This window comes from Heterodontus francisci, chromosome 22 (genome assembly GCF_036365525.1).
Source record: "Heterodontus francisci isolate sHetFra1 chromosome 22, sHetFra1.hap1, whole genome shotgun sequence".
In the NCBI taxonomy this organism is placed as follows: domain Eukaryota; kingdom Metazoa; phylum Chordata; class Chondrichthyes; order Heterodontiformes; family Heterodontidae; genus Heterodontus; species Heterodontus francisci.
The window spans coordinates 61,534,721-61,555,806 of NC_090392.1; the positions used below are offsets into that span (position 1 = coordinate 61,534,721).

The window sequence follows — 21,086 nt, forward strand, 5'->3', positions numbered from 1 at the left end:
TTTCATGTGTAAGGCTGGGCATTCAGTGTTGGAAGGCTGCTTATCTCTGGAGACTGCAAAATGAAAACTAATGTTCTCCTTTCTTGTCCTCACCTATGACCCAGACGCAGCAGTAATTTTGACTTTAGATGGCAGTGTAAAATATGCGATAGCTATCATAGGGGAGGCGGTGGCGTAGTGGTATTGTCACTGAACGAGTAACCCAGAGACCCAGGGAATTGCTCTGAGGACATGGGTTTGAATCCCACCACAGCAGAAGGTGGAATTTGAATTCAATTAATAAATCTGGATTTAAAAGCTAGTCTAATGATGGCCATGAAACCATTGTCGATTGTTGTAAAAACCCATCTAGTTCACGAATGTCCTTTAGGGAAGGAAATCTGCTGTCCTTACCTGATTTGACCTACATGTGACTCCAGACCCACAGCAATGTGGTTGATTCTTAAATGCTCTCTGAAATGGCCTAAAGATCCACTCAGTTGTATCAAACCGCTACAAAGTCGATAAGGAATGAAACTAGACGGACCAACCTAGGCACTGGAAACGACAACAGCAAACCCAGCCCTGTCAACCTGAAAAGTCCTCCTTACTAACATTTGGGGGCTTGTGCCAAAGCTGGGGGAGCTGTCCCACAGACTAGTCAAGCAACAGCCTGACACAGTCATACTCACCGAATCATAGCTTACAATGTCCCAGACACCGCCATCACCATCCACAGGTATGTCCTGTCCCATCGGCAGGACAGACCCAGCACAGTGGTATACTGTCGCGAGAGAGTTGCCCTAGGAGTCCTCAACATTGACTCCATACCCCATGAAGTCTCATGGGCAAGGAAACCTCCTGCTGATTACCATCACTGCCACCCCCCTCAGCTGATGAATCAGTACTCCTCCATGTTGAACATTACTTGGAGGAAGCACTGAGGGTGGCAAGGGTGCAAAATGTTCTCTGGGAGGGGAACTTCAATGTCCATCACCAAGAGTGGCTTGGTAGCACCACTGCTGGCTGAGTCCTAAAGGACATGGCTGCTAGACTGGGTCTACGGCAGGTGGTGAGGGAACCAACAAGAGGGAAGAACATACTTGACCTTGTCCTCACCAATCTGCCTGCCGCAAATGCATCTGTCCATGACTGTATTGGTAGGAGAGACCATCGCACAGTCTTTGTGCAGATGAAGTCCCGTCTTCACATTGAGGATACCCTCCATCGTGTTATGTGGTACTACCAACGTGTGAAATGGGGTAGATTTCAAACAGATGTAGCAATGCAAAACTGGACATCCAAGAGGCACTGTGGGCCATCAGGAGCAGCAGAATTGTACTCAACCACAATCTGTAACCTCATGTCTGGCATATCTCCCACTCTACCATTACCATCAAGCCAGGGATCAACCCTGGCTCAATGAAGAGTGCAGGAGGGCATGCCAGGAGCAGCACCAGGCATATCTCAAAATGAGGTGTCAACCTGGTGAAGCTACAACCCAGGACTACTTGTATGCCAAACAGCATAAGCAGCATGTGATAGACAAGAGTTAAGTGATCCCATAACCAACAGATCAGATCTGAGCTCTGCAGTACATGTCACATCCCAGCGTGAATGGTGGTGGAAAATTAAACAACTAACTGGAAGAGGTGGCTCCACAAATATTCCCATCCTCAATGATGGGGTAGTCCAACACATCAGTGCAAAAGATAAGGCAACAATTTGCAACAATCTTCAGCCAAAGGTGCCGAGTGGATGATCCATCTTGCCCTCCTCCTGAAGTCCCCAGCATCATAGGTGCCAGTCTTCAGCCAATTTGATTCACTCCATGGGATATCAAGAAATGACTGAAGGCATTGGATACTGCAAAGGCCATGGGCCCTGACAACATTCCAGCAAAAGTACTGAAGACCTGTGCTCCAGAACTTGCCGTGCCCCTAGTCAAGCTGTTCCAGTACAGCTACAACACTGGCATCTACCCGGTAATGTGGAAAATTGCTCAGGTAGGTCTCGTACACAAAAAGCAGGACATGTCCAACCCAGCCAATTACTGCCCCATCAGTCTACTCTCGATCATCAGTAAAGTGATGGAAGGTGTCATCGACAGTGCTATCAAGTGGCACTTGCTTAGCAATAACCTGCTCAGTGATGCTCAATTTGGGTTTCCCCAGGGACACTCAGCTCCTGACCTCATTATAGCCTTGGTTCAAAGATGGACAAAAGAGCTGAACTCAAGAGGTGAAGTGAGTGACTGCCCTTGATATAAAGGCAGCATTTGATTGAGTATGGCATCAAGGAGCCCTAGCAAAACTGAAGTCAATGGGAATTGGGGGAAAATTCTCCGCTAGTTGGAGTCATGCCTAGCACAAAGGAAGATGGTTGTGGTTGTTGGAGGTCAATCATCTCAGCTCCAGGACATCACTGCAGGAGTTCCTCAGCTGGTGACCTAGGCCCAACCATCTTCAGTTGCTTTATTAATGACCTTCCTTCAATCATAAGGTCAGAAGTGGGGATGTTCGCTGATGATTGCACAATGTTCAGCAACATTTGGGACTCCTCAGGTACTGAAGCAGTCCGTGCAGAAATGCAGCAAGACCTGGACAATATCCAGGCTTGGCTGATAAGTGGCAAGTAACATTTGCGCCACACAAGTGCCAGGCAATGACCATCTCCAACAAGAGAGAATCTAACCATCTCCACTTGACATTCAATGGCATTACGATCGCTGAATCCCCCACTATAAACATTCTGGGGGTTACCATTGAACAGAAACTGAACTGCAGTAGCCACATAAAATACCGTGGCTACAAGAGCAGGTCAGAGGCTAGGAATCCTGCAGTGAGTAACTCACTTCCTGACTCCCCAAAGCCTGTTTACCATCTACAAGGCACAAGTCAGGAGTGTGATGGAATACTCTCCACTTTCCTGGATGGGTGCAGCTCCAACAACACTCAAGAAGCTCAACACCATCCAGGACAAAACAGCCCACTTGATTGGCACCCCATCCACAAGCATTCACTCCCTCCACCACTGACACACAGTGGCAGCAGTGTGTACCATTTACAGGATGCACTGCAGCAACGCACCAAGGCTCCTTGGGCACCTTCCGTGACCTCTACGACCTAGAAGGGCAAGGGCTCCAGCTGCATTGGAACACCACCACCTGCAAGTTCCCCTCCAAGCCACACACCATCCTGATTTGGAACTACATCGCCGTTCCTTCGCTGTCACTGGGTCAAAATCCTGGAAATCCCTTCGTAATAGCACAGTGGGTATGCCTACCACACATGGACTGTAGCGGTTCAAGAAGGAAGCTCAGTATCACCTTCTCAAAGGCAATAGGGATGGGCAATAAATGCTGGCCTAGCCAGTGATGTGCACATTCCATGAATGAATAAAAAAAATCAGCCTGATCAGTTCACAATGGAACCAAAAATCCGAAGAGGTGTTTAACGATTGGCTGATTCCTTTTTAGCCTAAACTGAAAATGAACCCTTTAATCCCTCCAACAGAACAACAATTAGGAACAGGAGCCATTTCTGATTTGTATCCCCGCTCCCTTGACAGGTAGACAGGAATCCATGGAATTCTCACCACCGACTGTTTCTCTCCCGATTTTTCAGCTTTCAAAATACTACAATCTTCCCTTCTACTTTTCTGTGCCCTTTTAACTGTACTTTTTATCTAGACAATCATTTGTACCTCAAATCCTTCCTCAATTTCTGGGCATATTACTCCAACAGTGCTTAAAACAGTGAAGCCTATTGCTGTGGCTGCATGTTGAGTAATTAACTGAGCATTATTTTAGGTTTTTGAGAATTACAATGCGTACTACTAATTCAATGATTGCACAGCAGGCCAAATGGAGCAGCAGAGCAATAATTCTGACATTCAGCTATGAAATGCAATTAAAATGCAATTTAAATAGCTGAAATGTGCTAGGGAGGCCAGGGTCGCTATCAACTGTGCTATATTGTTGAACACTGCGGAGTGAGGAAAGCCTGGTTAGAATCATAGAATAGAATCATAGAACATTTAAGGCACAGAAAGAGGCCACTTGGTCCATTGTGTCTGTGCTGGCCGAAAAATGATCCACCTATTCTAATCCCACCTTCCAGTATTTGGTCCGTAGCCCTGCAGATTACGGCACTTGAGGTGCATATCCAGACTCCTTTTGAATGAGTTGAGGGTTTCTGCTTCAATTAACCTTTCAGGCAGTGAGTTCCAGGCCCCCACCACCCTCTGGGTGAAAACGTTTTTCCTGTTCTCCCCTCTAATTTTTCTACCAATCACTTTAAATCTATGCCCCCTCATCACTGACCTCTCTGCTAAGGTGAATAGTCCCTTCACCTCCACTCTATCCAGGCCCTTCAAAATTTTGTACATTTCAATCAGATCTCCCCTCAGCCTTCTCCGTTCCAAGGAGAACAACCCCAGCCTATATGTCCTCTGTATTTTCTCTAGTGCAACTACATCCTTTCTGCAATGAGGTGACCAGAACTGCACACAGTACTGAAGTTGTGGCCTAACCAATGAGGTATACAGTTCCAGCATAACCTCCCTGCTCTTATATTCTTTACCTCAGCTAATAATGGAAAGGATTCCATATGCCTTCTTAACCACCTTATTGACCTGTCCTGCTACCTTCAGGGATCTGTGGACATTCACTCCAAGGTCACTCACTTCCTCTCCACTTCTCAGTATTTTCCCATTAATTGTGCATTCCTTTGTCTTGCTTGACCTCACCAAATGCACCACCTCACACTTCTCCAGGTTGAATTCCATTTGCCACTTTTCTGCCCATCTGATCAGACCATCAATATCTTCCTGCAGCCTACAGCTATCTTTCTCGCTATCTACCACACAGCCAATTTTTGTGTCGTCTGCAAACTTCTTGATCATGCCCACTACATTTACATCCAAATCGTTAATATATACCACAAAAAGCAAGGGACCCATTACTGAGCCCTGCAGAATGCCACTGGAAACAGCCCTCCAGTTGCTAAAACACCCGTCAACAATTACCCTTTGTTCCCTGCCACTGAGCCAATTTTGTATCCAACTTGCTGCATTTCCTGGATCCCATGGGATTTTATTTTTTTAACTAGTCTGCCATGTGGGACCTTGCCAAAAGCCTTGCTAAAATCCACATCAACTTCACTACCCTCATCTATCTTCTTTGTTACTTCTTCAAAAAATTCGATCAAGTGGGTCAAACAAGATCATCCCTTAACAATCCATGCTGACTATCCTTGATTAACCTGTGCATTTCTAAGTGACAGTTTATCCTGTCTCTCAGAATAGATTCCAATAATTTGCCCACTACTGAGGTTAGACTGACTGGCCTGTAATTATTCGGTCTATCCTTCGCCCCCTTTTTACAAAGAGGCACAACATTAGCAGTTCTCCTATCATCCGACACCGCATCTGTAGCCAGTGAGAACTGGAAAATGATGGTCAGACCTTCTGCTATTTCCTCTCTTGCTCCTTTTAACAGCCTAGGGTACATTTCATCTGGCCCTTCTGATTTATCAACTTTCAAGGATGCTAATCCCATTAATACTTCCTCTCTCCTTATGTTTAGCACATCCAATGCTTCACACTCCTCCTCCTTAACTACAATATCTGCATTGTCTTCCTCTTTTGTGAAGACAGTGCAAAGTATTCATTAAGAACCATACCAACATCTTCCGCCCCTACACATAAGTTACCTTTTTGGTCTTTTATGGGCCCTACTCTCTCCTTAGTTATCCTGTTACTCTTAATGGTTTATTGACCAGATGCTAGAAATCCTAGGGGAAGGCGTCAGAAGGAAGGACACATGTTATGGGAAAAAAGGCCTGCAACCAGAAGCACTTGGTACTGCAGGAGGATGGTGGCAGAAGGATGTATGCAGTGGCTAAGGCCCCCAGAGAAGGCAAGACATAAGAACGAAGGTGTCGTGTGGGTGCCCATGTGTCCTGATGCCTGCATTCATTGGCTGCTGAAGAAATCTGCAAAGTAAGCCAACAACACAACAATCATCTATCATAAGTACACATGCCAGAAGATCCTCTTTGCTAAAAGTTTAACCCTTTAATGCTGGATGAAGAAAATCTATGAGTACCTCAGCTGGATGCAGTACTATTGTAACGGAACCAAGACAAGGAATGCTTTGTTTGAACAGGAACACATGATGCATGATAGTTAAGACCAGCAATGTGTATGGCTTCACGCAAAGACTGTGCATGCTCACTTTTTGTGCTGCGCCCCTGAATCTACATAGCTGTATGACACGGTTACTGTGTTATGCACTTCCAATTCGTCTGTAGTACCGTTCATTTTGATCGCCGCAAACAAACCCATACTGGAGGTGGCCTGCAGCAAGTTTGGACACTGACTCCTTTTGAAGAGGTTATCCTTGAAATTATTGACCTTGACAGCATTCACAGAATTCCGGAGGTTTTTCTGAGTTCAGGGCTAGTGCCACTGGAAGCATCCCTGATTTCCCACATAGCACAGGAGGAGCATATCACGGGGCTGAGCTCTCATGTCATGACTTACCCTTCGATTAATTAGTTACTCCCTTAATTAAAAAATACTAATTACACTAGGGGCCTTGTTCTACCCACTACAATCTAAAGTCTAAACTGAATTTAAAAAAACACTTTAGTAGTACTCACCTTATCACCAGAGGTATTGTTTTCAACAAAAAAATACTTTCCCTTTATTTTTTTAAAGATATTTAAATACACTGTTCATACACTGTACATTGTTCATATCAGTCACCTGTGTCCATGCAATGCACACTAGGAGGTCTGAATGGAGGACTTCACGACCTGGATTCACACAGTCACTGATGAACAGTTGCACTTCAGTCTGCCATAGTGCATGTGGGAATGCCTATGGAATCTGCAGTGATGCCCAATGTAAGAGCAGGTGGTCGGGCATCCTTACTTTGCAGATTTAAGAATTGGTGCCTGGTGCATCATTTCTCTCCCCTGCCATGTTAGTTCGACAGCTAATTCCTTATTGCCACTTTCACCCTCTGGCTGTGCTATGGCTTCACCATCCTGATCTTTGGCCTGTGTGAGGCTTGTTTGTATGTTTGTAGCAGATGATAATTCTATGTGGAAGCCTTGTTGGGAGGACAGACTGGGACGATTACACTATAAGGTTTCTCCAATCAGATGAGACATCTGAAAGTATTTTTTTAAGATCCCAATGGTATGTTTGGTAATCATACTGCTTGCAGCATATGGTTCATTGTCCCTGCGCTCTGATTCTGTCTGTGGGTGGTGCACCAGTGACATGATCCATGGTTGTAGAGTGTACTCTTGTACTCCCATGAACTGTCTTTGCACTCTTCTTTTTCCTTCAAGGGTAGCATGAATTCTTTCCTTAAAATTAAGGCATCATGAGAGCTTCTGGAGAAGCAGGCATTCATCTGCATTCTTCTTTGCTGTACAGTGAGAGAATAAATTCCCTTTCAGTTCACATATCATCTCGAATGGCAACATGGGTGTAAAATGGAGAGCTAGGAAGATGCGTAGAATTGCTTTGCTCTATCACATTGCAGCTATTGGTCTTTCGCAAAAATAATGAAGTTGTGTTTATAATAATTCTGTGCAATAATGGACCTATAAACTCATTACTCCATTTGCTTGCTGCAAACTCACTGAAACTGCAGATGTCCTCAGTTCTAAACTGGAAGAAGCCAGGCACATTAACAATTGACGGTAATGGTGAATTTGGCAGCCACCGACAGTGCCATACAGATGTTGGATATTGTTTGAAGGTCTTCATTGAACAGATGGCAAGGCTATGTCAAAGTCTCCATTTAAAGCCTCAGCCTCTTTTGTCATTCTCAGGTAGTTGTGCCTGATATGGTGGGCACATTGTGTTGCTTACAAGTGGGACTTGACCACATGTCCAGCAGGCTACCTAAAATCACGACCAATTCTTTCCTGCTCTTAATATTCAGCAGGTCTGGCAGCATCCGTGGAGAGAGAAGCAAGGTTAACGTTTCAGGTCTGTGACCTTTCATCATAACTGGAAAAGGTTAGTATTGAATTTGGTTTTAAGCAAATGAAGGGGAGGGAGTGGGGGAGAGAACAAAGGGTGATGCCACCACCGTGTTTGATAGGGCAGAGGGCAGGAGAGATTAATTAACAAAGCTGTCCTGCGACAAAGGCAAAGTGTGTGTTAATGCTTGTGGTGAAAGTCAAAGCATCAGTCCAGAGAGAGTGTTAACAGCAGAATAATGAACAGCTCTGACTACATGAAACGCAGGCACAGGGTTAAAAAATAAAATATTTAAAAAAGACCAGTTATGCTCTGAAGTTATTGAACTCAATGTTCAGTCCGCAAGGCAGTAGAGTGCCTAATTGAAAGATCAGGTGCTGCTCCTCGAGCTTGCATTGATGTTCACTGGAACACTGGAGCAGGCCAAAGACAGAAACGTTGGCATGAGAGCAGGAGGGAGTGTTGAAATGGCAAGCAACCGGAAGCTCAGGGTCATGCTTTTGAACTGAGCGGAGGTGTTCTGCAAAACGGTCACCCAATCTGCGTTTGGTCTCCGCAATGTAGAGCAGACCACATTGTGAGCAATGAATACAGTATACTAAATTGAAGGAAGTACAAGTAAATCACTGCTTCACCTGGAAGGAGTGTTTGGGGCCTTGGATAGTGAGGAGAGAGGAGGTAAATGGGCAGGTATTACACCTCCTGTGATTGCATGGAAAGGTGCCATGGGAAGGGGATGAGGTGGTGGGGGTAATGGAAGAGCGGACCAGGGTGTCGAGTTGGGAATGATCCCATCGGAATGCTGACAGGGGAGGGGAGGGGAGGGGAAGATGCATTTGGTGGTTGCATCACACTGGAGGTGGCAGAAATGGAGGAGGATGATCCTCTGGATGTGCAGGCTTGGGATGGAAAGTGAGGACAAGGGGAACTCTGTCGCGGTTCTGGGAAGGAGGGAAAGGGGTGAGGGGAGAAGTGTGGGAAATGGGCCAGACACGGTTGAAGGCCTTTTGGGGTAATCCTCAGTTGAGGAAAAATTAAGACATATCAGAAGCGCTGTTGTGGAAGGTTGCATCATCAGAGCAGATGCGTCAGTGACGGAGAAACTGGGAGGGTGGAATGGAGTCCTTACAGGAGGCAGGGCGTAAGGCAGTGTAGTCGAGGTACTACATGTAGGATTCTCCCCGCACTGAGGTTAACGAGGATTATGGGGAAAACCCTCCAGTAGCTGGAGTCACACTTGAAACAAGGAAGATGATTGTGATTATTGGAGGCCAATCATTGCAGCCCGATGACATCACTACAGGAGTTCCTCAAAGACTCAACCATCATCATCATCATCAATGATCTTCCTTTCATCACAAGATCAGGAGTGCAGCTGCTTGATGATGATTCTACAGTTTTCAGGTCCCTGTCGGAACTCCTTTGATAATGAAGCATTGCATTCTAGCCTCGTATCTGGACACCATGTGGACTTGGGCTGAGAAGTGGCAGTTCACATTTGCACTACACAGAATTTTTAACATTACAATGATCAAGTTCCTCCATCTCAGCATCTTGGGGTGATCACTGACCAAAAGCTTAACTGGAGCAGGCATATCTATACGGTGACTACAAGAGGAGGGCAAAGGCTGGATAATCTGTGATGAGTGGCCCATTTCCCAAACTGCTAAAGCCTCTCCATCTACAAATTTCAAGTCAGGATTGTAATGGAATACTCAGCACTCACTTGGATGATTGTAGTTGCAACAACAATCAAGAAGCTCAACACCATCCAGAACAGAGCAATCTGCTTGATCTGCACCCCTGGCACTGAACCCCATAGCCACCCTCTTCACTGCAACTGAAGTGTATTCTATCTACATGATGCAATGTTGCAATTTGTCAAGGTTACTTCAATGAGCATCTCCCAACCGCATGATCACAACCAACAAGAAGGACAACAGCAGCAATGTCATAGGAACATCACCTCAAATTTCTCTTTGTAGTCTTAGACCAAACTGACTGGGATATATATTGCTATTCCTTCAAAATTCTGGAATTCCCAACCTAATATCATTGTGGAAACATAAAAAGCACAAGGCATGCACAACGGTTCAAGGAGTAGGTTCACTACCACTTTCTCAAGGCAACTAGTGATTGGCAATAAATGCAGCCTGACCAAAACCACTCCCACCTGAGAACCAAGAAAATACCCAAAACAGCTGGGAAATGTGCCCTAATCAGCAGCCTCAAAATTACTGAGCTGTGAAGGTGCAGATTGGACCAGGCCACATAGCTGACCAAAAGGTCACGGAGCAAAGGCAAACAATATGTTAATGGTGTGTTGAAAGACAAAGCATTAGTACAGATTAGGTGTGAATACACTGAATATTGAACAGCAGCAAGTGCAAACCTGAAAAAAAACCTGAAAAAAGCAGTGGGTCTGGTCCAATCTGCACCTTCTCCTTTGTTATCTCTTTCCCCACCCCCACCTCACTTGCTTATAATCTGTGACTTTTCTAATATTTGTCAGCTCCGAAGAAGGGTCACTGACCCGAAACGTTAACTCTGCTTCTCTTTCCACAGATGCTGCCAGACCTGCTGAGTGATTCCAGCATTTCTTGTTTTTGTTTCAGGAATCTTTTATTGTTAAGTAGCTTGTTAACAACATCAAGATTTAATTGAAAATAAATATCTTCACTTTTTGTTCTATGCTAAATGAATGAATATTGATTGTAATGTGAACTAGGATTTATTTGCAGTTTATGCCTTAACTCACCAATCATGCTTCATTACATACAATCTGGAGTTTGATAAAATGCTGTAAGGCTGTGTATCCACAGTTGCATTCGAACACCCAGTGAGCAGGATCAAGCATATCCAAGCTAGTCATTTTAAGTTGGGAAGTTCTGCACTGTAACTAAATACTACACCGGAAAATAATGTAAAATTTAAGTTATTTCAAATATCAGATTGCTGTGGATTTCTTTACAGTTTCTGCTACGGAGTCACTTTTTATTAAAACTAAACAGAAAAGAAATAGAACCATCTAACTTCTACAATAACTATTTTCATTGAGAAACTGTTAGATGTTCACCGGATAAATATGAAACTTGTGTTTCTATGGCTTGTGAAACAACCTCATTTTAATTAAGGGCACTTTTACGAGCTGACAAATAAAAGGACTTGCATTTATATAGCATCTTTTATGACCTCAGGAAGTCCCAAAGCACTTTGCAACCAATTAAGTACTTCTGAAGTGCAGTCACTGTTCTAAGATTGGTAGCTACTGTTTTTCCTTTGACCCTGCCTACTCCAGATCCTCATTTAACAAGGTGACTGCCCTGGTTTTCTCCTCTTCTCCACATTTCTTCACCCAGTTCTTGCGCAGTGCATAAGATAGGAAAAGGAAGGATTATTGCACCAGATGACAAGCTGGATACAAGAAGGTCAGGGAGTCACTGGCAGTGGAATGATTGTTTAAACTATTTATATTTTAGGAAGCCAAATAAATGCACCTACAAACTGATCAAGGCATTAGCTGTTACATTCATATAAACTTTGGAGTTCAATCCTTTAACATTTCAAACCAGGTGATGGATTTGTCCGAGTCCAATAAGGTGGCATCATCGACAAGTAAGTGAAGAAAAGAGCAGCCAGCTTCATATCAACCTACTCTCAATAATACACCATTCACAATCAAGATCAATTGAATGATTTAATTAATTTTGATTTTAAACATTTGCCAGAAAAGAATCTACAGATTAAAGGAAACATGCTCCAACTATTGAATCGTTGCTGGGCAGAAAGAATTAGTATTTTGGAGAGTCTTGTAATAGACTGGTGGTGCACGCTGGGTGAAAGTCTTTCAACTGAACCTGCATCACAGACTGTTCCAAATACGTTTTCTAAAATAGTGAATTTCAAAGGTTATCATTGCAATAAATTATTCAGTCTCCCTCAGTGGATCAAAGAATATTTGAATACTTCTTATCGATAAAATATGAAAACCAATTACTTAGCTTTTGTTTTGGTAAAGATATTTACTCTTTGATCAGGACAAACATCCTTTCATCCTTAATTCTCTCATCAAAGAGTCACTGAGCTATTTTGTGTGTCCCAAAGGCTGGATGAGGAGTAATCTCCCATACTACAGCCAATACTACCTTAAATAGACTCCTAGACTGGGATTTTCAATTGCTGGTGGGGTCAAGAAGAGGTGTGGGTTTAATTTGAAAATCGCATTCCCAGAGGTTGGCACTGGATCCCGCCGTCTCCAGAACGTGGCACAATTTTCAAGCGGAGAGCGGGAGCGAGGGAATGGGGAACCCCCTCGCATCCAATTAACAGCCCTTTAAGATCATCAAGATGCTTTTTAATGGGCTGGGGAGAGCCAGAAGGCAATTTCCAAAGTTGAAAATGCCGAATCCGAACAGTCTGGTGCTGTTGGATTCAAAGCGGGCAGAAGGTAACGTTTTTTTTTGATATTGAAAAATTTCGGGAGCTGGGGGATCTTGCACCGATCGTGCGTCTCACCTTCCACTTGGCCGTTTGGCCACTTTCGTGCTCATTGAGGCTGCTGGCCCTCCGAGGAGCTGCCTGCTCTCTTCTGCAAGGCAGCAGCAGGACCCATCATGGCTGCTGTCTCCCATTGCCGCTCGAAATCTGCAGGCAGCTCCCGCCTCCTGGTGATGCTCGGCGCCAAAAATTGACCGTTGAGCTCGTTGCGGCGTTGCCGGAATGATTAGGGCATTTACATTTGAAGATAGCGGCGCGGGGTCGGGACCAGGAAATTATCTGTGCATTAGGTTCCCAACCCCCATTTGAAAATCCAGCCCCAGATCTGTAGGAGATTGGCTCAGTGGAGTCATGTATCCTTATTTCCCCTCCAATCTGATGTTAAGTTTTTGCTTAGTTCCTTACTAGGTAGTGTGGGTGGCATCAGAAACTCAACGGAGTAAGGATATGGACCAGTGTCTTCCTGTCTACTGGTACTGCACATCAGTGCTTCAACTTGCAGCGTCACAGTGCCAGCCTTATTCATTTAGCCAATTTAAATTGTGATTTCCAGACAGCATGAGTGTCTTTCTCTTGAATGTCACTGTATACTTTTCCTAATTAAAGTGTTTTAAAAGTACAGCTCCTACTTACCCCTCTTTCTCTTATTCTTCCGCTTCCGCTGCCTGTTAACAAAGCAAGCAGCCAAGGTACTGAATAAAATGGCTGCCGCTAGGAAACAGATGGTGGCAACAATCCCAGCCACGACTGGGCGGGCCAGGCCTTCCTCAGGCACTTCAGGTGGTGGAAAGACATCTAAAAGAACAGAAAATGTGTAAAGAGGAAACAACAATGAATTTACTGGCCTTACATTTGAACAATTTTTAACATCACTTAGACCAACAGAGTCTGCATCATATAGAAGGTGCATGCATCTCACCTGAACTAGAAACACCAACTATATTACTTGGCTCACTGATCAGGTCCTGCATGACAGCCATCACACGGAATTCATACCAGGAGTCCTGAGAGGAAGAGGAAACAAATCTGCATCTCATTTCTGTCATTTGTAAAGCATAAAAAAGCATTAAAACATGCAGAAATAGCACAAATCCTGGCAAATAGGAAAGACACAAAGAAAAGCAAAAGATGACAAAACAGATAGTAAGTGCTACAAAAAGGAGCAGGAAAAAACTTTCAAGGGACAGCAAAGAAACTTGTAAAGCATAGCAAAATGAACACAATTTTTTTTTACAATTATATTAGGAAAAAGACGGTGGTTAGGAGCAACATGGGCCTCTTGAAAACTGATAACGGTGATCTTGTGAATGAAAATAAGGAAATGACGGACACGTTAAATAATTACATTTTGCCAGTATTTGTAGTAGAGGAAGAGATCAGCATGCTGGACATCCCAAGGAAACTAAGATTGAATCACCAACAGTGACTCACCAAAATTAATGTCAGCAAAATATCAGTAATGAAGAAAATAATGGCACTAAAAAGTGACAAATCCCCAGAACCAGATGGTTTCTATCCAAGGATTTTAAAGGAAATAGATGAGAATATTGAAGATGCCCTAACTATAATCTTCCAAAGTTCTCTCAATTTGGGAAATGTTTCTTTAGATTGGAAAACTACACATGCCACTCCACTATTTAAGAAAGGTGAAAAGAGGGAAACCAGGGGATTTTAAATCAGTTAGCTTGACATCTGTTGTCTGGAAATTGCTAGAGTCAATAATTAAGAATAAGGTGACTGAACACCTTGAACATTTTCAGCAGATCAGACAGAGCCAACATGGATTTGTAAAGGATAGATCATGCCTGATGAACCTGATTGAATTTTTTGAAGAGATGACTAAAGTAGTGGACAGGGGAATATATATGGATTTTATTTATATGGACATCCAGAAGGCATTTGATAAAGTACCTCATAAGAGACTGTTAGCTATGTTTTGCAAATTATTGAGCTGGTTAGGAAATTGACTGAGCGGCAGGAGACAGAGAGTAGGGGTAATGAGCAAGTACTCTAATTGGCAGGATGTGACTAGTAGTGTCCCGCAAGGATCTGTGTTAGGGAATCAACTATTCACTGTATTTATTAATGACTTAGATAATGGAACAGAAAGCCGCATATCCAAATTTGCCAATAACACAATGATAGACAGCATTGTAAGCAGTGTAAATGGAAGAATAAAATTACAAAGAGACATTGGTAGATTAAGTGAAAGTGCAAAGCTATGGCAAATGGAGTTCAGTGAAGGCAAATATAGGTCATCCACTTTGGACCTTAAAATGGTAAACGGTATTTACTTTCTAAATGGTGAAAAGCTAGAAACAGTGGATGTCTGAAGAGACTGGGCGGGTCCAGGTACATAGATCATTAAAATGTCAAGAGCAGGTACAGAAAATAAAAAAGGCTTCTGAAGTGCTGGCCTTTATGTCCAGAGGACTAGAATACAAAGAGCTAGAAGCCATGCTTCAACTATACAAAGCCCTGGTTAGACCACACCTGGTGTACTGTGAGCAGTTCTAGGCAACATATCTTAGGAAGGATATACTGGCCTTGGAGGGTGTGCAGCATAGATTTACCAGAATGATACTTGAACTCCAAGTAAATTATGAGGAGAGATTACACAAACTAGGGTTGTAGTCTCTGGAATTTAGAAGGTTAAGGGGTGATTTGATCCAAGTTTTTAAGATATTAAGAGGAACAGATAGGGGAGATAAAGGGAAACTATTTGCGCTGGTTGGGAGTCTAGGACTAGGGGCATAGTCTGAAAATTAAAGTCAGACCTTTCAGGAGTGAAATAGGAAAAACTTCTAAATGTAAATGGCGTTTGCAAGTCCCTTCTGTAAACATCAATTGATGCTAGATCAATTGTTAATTTTAAATCTGAGTTTGATAGATGTTTGTTAACCAAAGATATTAAGGGATGTAGGGCAAAGGCAGTACATGGAGTTAGGTTGCAAATCAGCCATGATCTCATTGAACGGCAGAACAGGTTCGAGGGGCCAAATGATTCACTCCTCTATTACTGCCTAGGCGATGAAGATAAAAAAAACTGTTTTGTAATAAATATTTAATTTTTTTAGCATAATTAGTGTAAGGCATCTCTCCTAGTCTGACATCTCTAGAGAAAGTTTGCTAAGATTAGTCAGTAACTCCATTATCATTGTATTATGTGAGTGTCAGGCTGGTTGAAGGCAAACTAGATGGACCTTGGTCTGTTTTTGTCGAGCAATTCCTATGTTCTTATGGTCCTCCCATTCTCTGAATTGCGCACACTGCAGCAGGCATGATTGTATGCCTTTGCAGTTGTCACTCTTGCCATGCATCACCATGAAAATGGGGTCAGGTTGCAGGTGGATGCAGGGACAGCTCAAATTAGCCATCCAAGGACTAGCACTTAGAAACAATTTTACTTCCTTATTTTCAGTATATTAGGCCGAATATCTGTGGTACCTTCGGAGTGATAGATTTTGAGGCCTTTTTGCAAGGAAATAGGGTTAATAGTTTCCCCAAATATGGTGGGCAATGACTGACCTTCCTGTTCCTGCTGTCAATGTAGCTGCTGCAATCTTCCTTCAGGCCTACTGTTGGCTTTCTGGGATGCCCAACTGAATCAGGCAGGTAGCTCATTTAAAATAGTGTACATAGCAGCCCGTTCACCAAATTAGGAGAGTACTGGGCAGAGTGTGGACTGCACATGGTCTGCCCAGGATCAGCTGCTGGTCCAGCCAAAGAGGAGCTGACAGCTAAGTTTCTGGTTATTTCTGTGGGGCCAAGTGGGACAGAAGTGCTGCCCTGAGCTCTACGAAACCAGGCTTGGTTCACTACCACTCTGGATTCCCCACACACTGACTTACCTTGTCCTGGACCAAATATCAGCCAGGGCACCCAATATTACGGCAGACTCATTTTCTGCACTAAAACTCGCAATGGATTGCAAGTGGCAGCAAACACATATTTACAGTTTTTTTTGCTGGAATTTGAAACTAGTTGCTTGGCGATTGAGAGGAAAATATTAACTTATGAGGCGGTCATCATTATTTAAACTTCCCGTCAAAATAATCACTCCATTCATGTATCCACTGTGAATTTCATTCAGATCATTTCAGAAGCAGCTTGGCAATGTCTTACCAGTGTTAACTCCTTGGTCAGCAGCTCAGTTTCAGTCCCTGGTATTGCTTCGTCTAGAATCTCCCACCTATCTCCCACATGGAATTCCATGATATAATGGTCAATCGGATAGCTATGGTTGGCCGGTGAGAGCCAAGACAGCAATACTCCTTGGTGTGTTCGATTGGCTGTTAGGCACCTTGGTGGAGAAAGCAGCACCAGTGGTTCTCGGGTCGTAACGGGGAAAGCTGAAAGAATGATCAAGATTATAAACTCTTCTGCTACACGTATCCTGTAATAGCTGCAGCATCATGAAGTACACCCTGAAGCTGATGGTCAATGCATAGCCCTGGACATGTACTGCATTACACATTTCAGTGCTTAGAAATCCATTACTTTTCACATATTTCCACCATATGTTTTGCTTCCCTATTCTTCATGGGGTGTTGCCTCTATTCAGTCTCTGTACAGTCATTGGAAGTAGAGGGGTTAAATTGCAGTGATTGAGCAAGATTTTTGGGTGTTGTATCGGATGCCTGTTGTTTAAATGAGTTTGAATTGAACTTGAACTTTTCTCTTAACATTTTGCTGTCCGATGGGCTGTCATGTTTATGCAATTGTACTTTTGACTTTAAAATGTTATATAAAAAACAAGGCAAGTGCAGCTGTAATTGAACTTTTTAGAAAGCTTTCATATAAAAATGAGAAAAATTAAAGCCTAATGAAACCTCTTGATGGGTTAAACGTATTGTGTGGCATGGTCCTGAACCATGTAGACCACAAAGATCCAGCTTCAATCTTGGTCTACACCCGTTACCTAATCTCAACTGAGGTTCTAATTGCCCTCAAGCCCCAGGTCTTAGAAAGGGCAAAATCACCCAGGTTTAGACTTTACTTAAAATATGTGCATTGGGCATTGAGTGCAGTAAGGAATTGGTACAGTTGTGGCATAGTGCTAATGTCTCTGGACTAGTAATCCAGGCTAGTGATCTGGAGACATGGGTTTGAATCCCACCACAACAGATGGTGAAATTTGAATTCAATTAATAAATCTGGAATTAAAAAGCTAGTCTAATGGTAACCTTGAAACCATTGTCGACTGTTGTAAAAACCCATCTGGTTCATTAATGTCCTTTAGGGAAGGAAATCTGCTGTACTTACCTGGTCTGGCCTACATGCGACTCCAGACCCACAGCAATGTGGTTGACTCTTAGCTGCCCTCTGAAATGGCCTAGCAAACCGCTCTGTTCAAGGGAAATTAGGGATAGACAATAAATGCTGGCTGAGCCAGCGATGCCCACATCCCTTAAACGAATAAAAAAAACTCCCCCAATGCGATCAAAAACTCCGCCTAACCTCATCATCTCGGCTCCCACAACTGAGTAAACTGGTAAAACTCTGTGCAGCTATAACAAAAGTTACCATCTTCAGGAGAGGAAAGGATGAGAGAGGAGACAACTGGGAACAGAAACTTGAGCATGGTTGTCCAGCAGTGTGTTTGGTATCATTTGATGAACCCTGCCCAGCTCCAAACTTTAGCTCAGATTTTGGGCATTGAGACTCACCACAGTGATAGCAGTTAGATCTCGTTCACCTTTGATAACTCCTCATGTAGCCCATTTGATGTATAGCAATGGTATGTCCCACTCTAATCCAGTTTTCAACTTTTAACAAAATACATATAATGCAAACTAATCATTTTTTGACAGAATTAATTCTACAATGAGCAGGTGATCTGCTCCGCTAGATTACTACCCAGGTGGTGAAGGCAAACACTTACTCCACTGTTTTCTAATAAAAGTTTAATTTTTTTAAAACTAAGATCGTGCTCCTAGCCTGACCTCTCTGCTCCCTACCCGAGTTGTGTACAGTGGCAGGCATGATCGCAAGCCTTTTGCAGCTGTCACCTATTACCTGGGACACAAGGTCAGTCTGCAGGTCGATTCAGGAGCAGCTGAAGTTGTGAGGCAGGTACGATCACTTTCCTTTCTGCTCCATGAAGTGTAATTCTATAGCAAGTCTTGACGTCTGGCGGTTATGCTGAGAACTGTTCAGAGTTCCAGTTGAAAGGTCATCGACCTGTAAAGTTAACTTTATTTCTCTCCCACAGATGCTGCCCAATTTCCTAAGTATTTCCACCATTTTTTTCTTTTTATTTCAGATTTCCAGCGTCCACAGTTTTTTGCTATTGTAAGAGTTCCAGTTAATGGTTAGTAGCCAGGTTTGGGGGACAGTGCTGTAACTGAAACTTGTGACCATTTGGTTGAGAAACTGGCACTCTAGGGTCTTGGGCTCAGAACTGCCAAAGTGACTCTTCTAAGTTTAAGCACAGCATACAATACCGACGTAACTTTTAGAGGAAACTCTTTCAATACCTGGATTGTAGCATTTTGGAACAAGCTTTTCTAGAGATTGGTGAACACAGAATAAAACTCTGAAAAAAGTTACCAAGTATTGTTGGATATTTATTTATCATCCTTGGCTCACCTGAAAAACTCAGGCCTCTGAGTCAGAAAGTCATGGGTTCAATCCAGAATTTGAGCACATAATTCAGGCTGCATTGTCGGAGGTGCTAGCTTTCAGATATTAAACCGAGGACATTTCTGCCCTCTCAGGAGGGCATTAAATATTCCATGACATTATTTGAGATGAGCAGGGGAAGTCTCCTGAAGTTCTGTCAATATTTATCTTTCTAGTAACATCATTAAAGCAGATTATCTGGTCAGTTAGCTCTGTTGTAAGTGGGACTTTGCTTTGGGAAAGTTAGCTGCTGCATTTCCTATGTTACAAAAGGGACTACACTCTAAAAAAATATTTATTGCCTGTGTAGCACTGTGGAAGGTAGTTATGTTGTGTCAGACACCATATAATTTATCATGGCAAGTTCTTTCTGTTTGTGCAGAAAATTGTTGAAATTAATTGAGATTGTACAGTGTTATAAATGTATGCATCATGCGTAGAAAAAATAATATCTTTCAAATCAAATAGGCATTGTTTACTCCATTTTTTGCGTGAGGGGATGCATTGTGAAAGACCTGCCCTAATGGCAGGTAATAACTTAATGGGCACTAGAGAATAGTTTGAGCTCCTATGGAAATTATATCCCAATTTAATCTTTCATGAAGCCTTGTTTATAGTTTGTTTGCTGTAATTAAGATTTTAAGAAAACATAGCAAAACCTACTTGATGAGTAATGCAGTCAGGTCATTGTGCTCCACATCATTAGACGTTTGTGTACAATTCTGGGAAATTTTATCCTGATAGTCCCTATTATACATACAGCCAGGGACTATCACAACAGCATTCATATAGGATTTAAGATGTACATTATAATGTGTTCAGTATCATGGGAGTCACTGGCACATGTTGCCAATTAACGTGAGTAAGCAAATTGAATGCACTAAGGAAGTAACAACAAATAGTCGGTTTGGTAGTACAGAATTTGATGGAGCCCATTAAGACGTGTAAGGAAATTCCTGCATGCAACTGCGGATTCAAATATACAAACGTATCATCTACATATTGGAAATATGCAAGAGGTAGGAGGTTAGGTGTCACTCCCTCAAAGACCCGTTTCTCATGGAACCCAACCAAGCTGTTTGCGAGATCTGGGCCTAGAGGAGATGCCATGGCAACACTATTTATTTGGGCATACATAGTGTTGTTAAAACTGCACAAGTTGCCGAGTTCATAAGTTCAATGAATACTGATTCACGCAATGGTGGTGGGTCTAGGTCGCCATGATATAGTGCTGCAAAGCAAATATCTATGGCTTCCTTAAGTGGTACATTGGTGAATAGGCTAGCAAATGGCATTGTTATCGCTATGCAAGTCTTGTATGGTCTTTGCAAATGTGAAGGAATCCTTCACCATGTATGTGGAGAACTTGCTCAAAACTGGTTCTAACAATTCACCCAACCATTTGGCCAATTCATGTTGTGCAGAACTGGTCATAGACAAGATAGGGCGTAGAGGGACATCACTTTTGTGTGTCTTGGGCAGTCCATACATACACGGATGCAGCGTGACGTGAGGACGAGCTCTGTCACATATATCACCTGGCAGCTCATTGCTCTTTCACAAGTCCAGCAGACATTTTTTTAGCTTACTTACGAGCAAGGCTGTCCAGTCGTGTTGAGCGACAGGTCCGATACGAATTGGGACCCATCATTAAGAATGCCATGCATTTTGTTGACATAGTCGTGCTTGTTAAGGATGACTATTCCCATCCCTTTGTTAGGTTTACTGATGTGTATGCCTGGGCTGGTCTTAAGGCCTCACAACGCTGTCAGACATTCACATTGCATGTGCAAATCAGACATGTCATTCGGAATCCCACAATATGCGTGCGCTAGATCAGTGAGGCGTGCTTTCAAGGATTCAGCATCTCCAGTGGATGGTGGCTTGTGGCAGGAAAGTTGGGAGTAGAGGAGTTCGAACGCAGCAAATACCTCTTCCCATTTGATTTGGTTATGAAGGCACACCAAAGGCTACCCTGA

General features: G+C 43.1%; 1 protein-coding gene across 6 annotated transcripts in view; it reads right to left on the reverse strand.

Moving 5' to 3' along the window:
• igsf9bb (immunoglobulin superfamily, member 9Bb) overlaps positions 1–21,086 on the reverse strand; it is a 665,840-nt gene that overhangs the window by 40,061 nt on the left and 604,693 nt on the right. For all 6 annotated transcript variants that reach the window (XR_010977166.1, XM_068053913.1, XM_068053912.1 and 3 more), the window contains 3 exons: positions 16,609–16,835; positions 13,403–13,487; positions 13,117–13,278 (listed from right to left, as the gene is read on the reverse strand). Coding sequence is in view for 5 of the 6 variants with exons in the window: in XM_068053913.1 (XP_067910014.1) it covers positions 13,117–13,278; positions 13,403–13,487; positions 16,609–16,835 (474 nt within the window). In the remaining variant the exon portion in view is untranslated. The remainder of the gene's footprint in view (positions 1–13,116; positions 13,279–13,402; positions 13,488–16,608; positions 16,836–21,086) is intronic.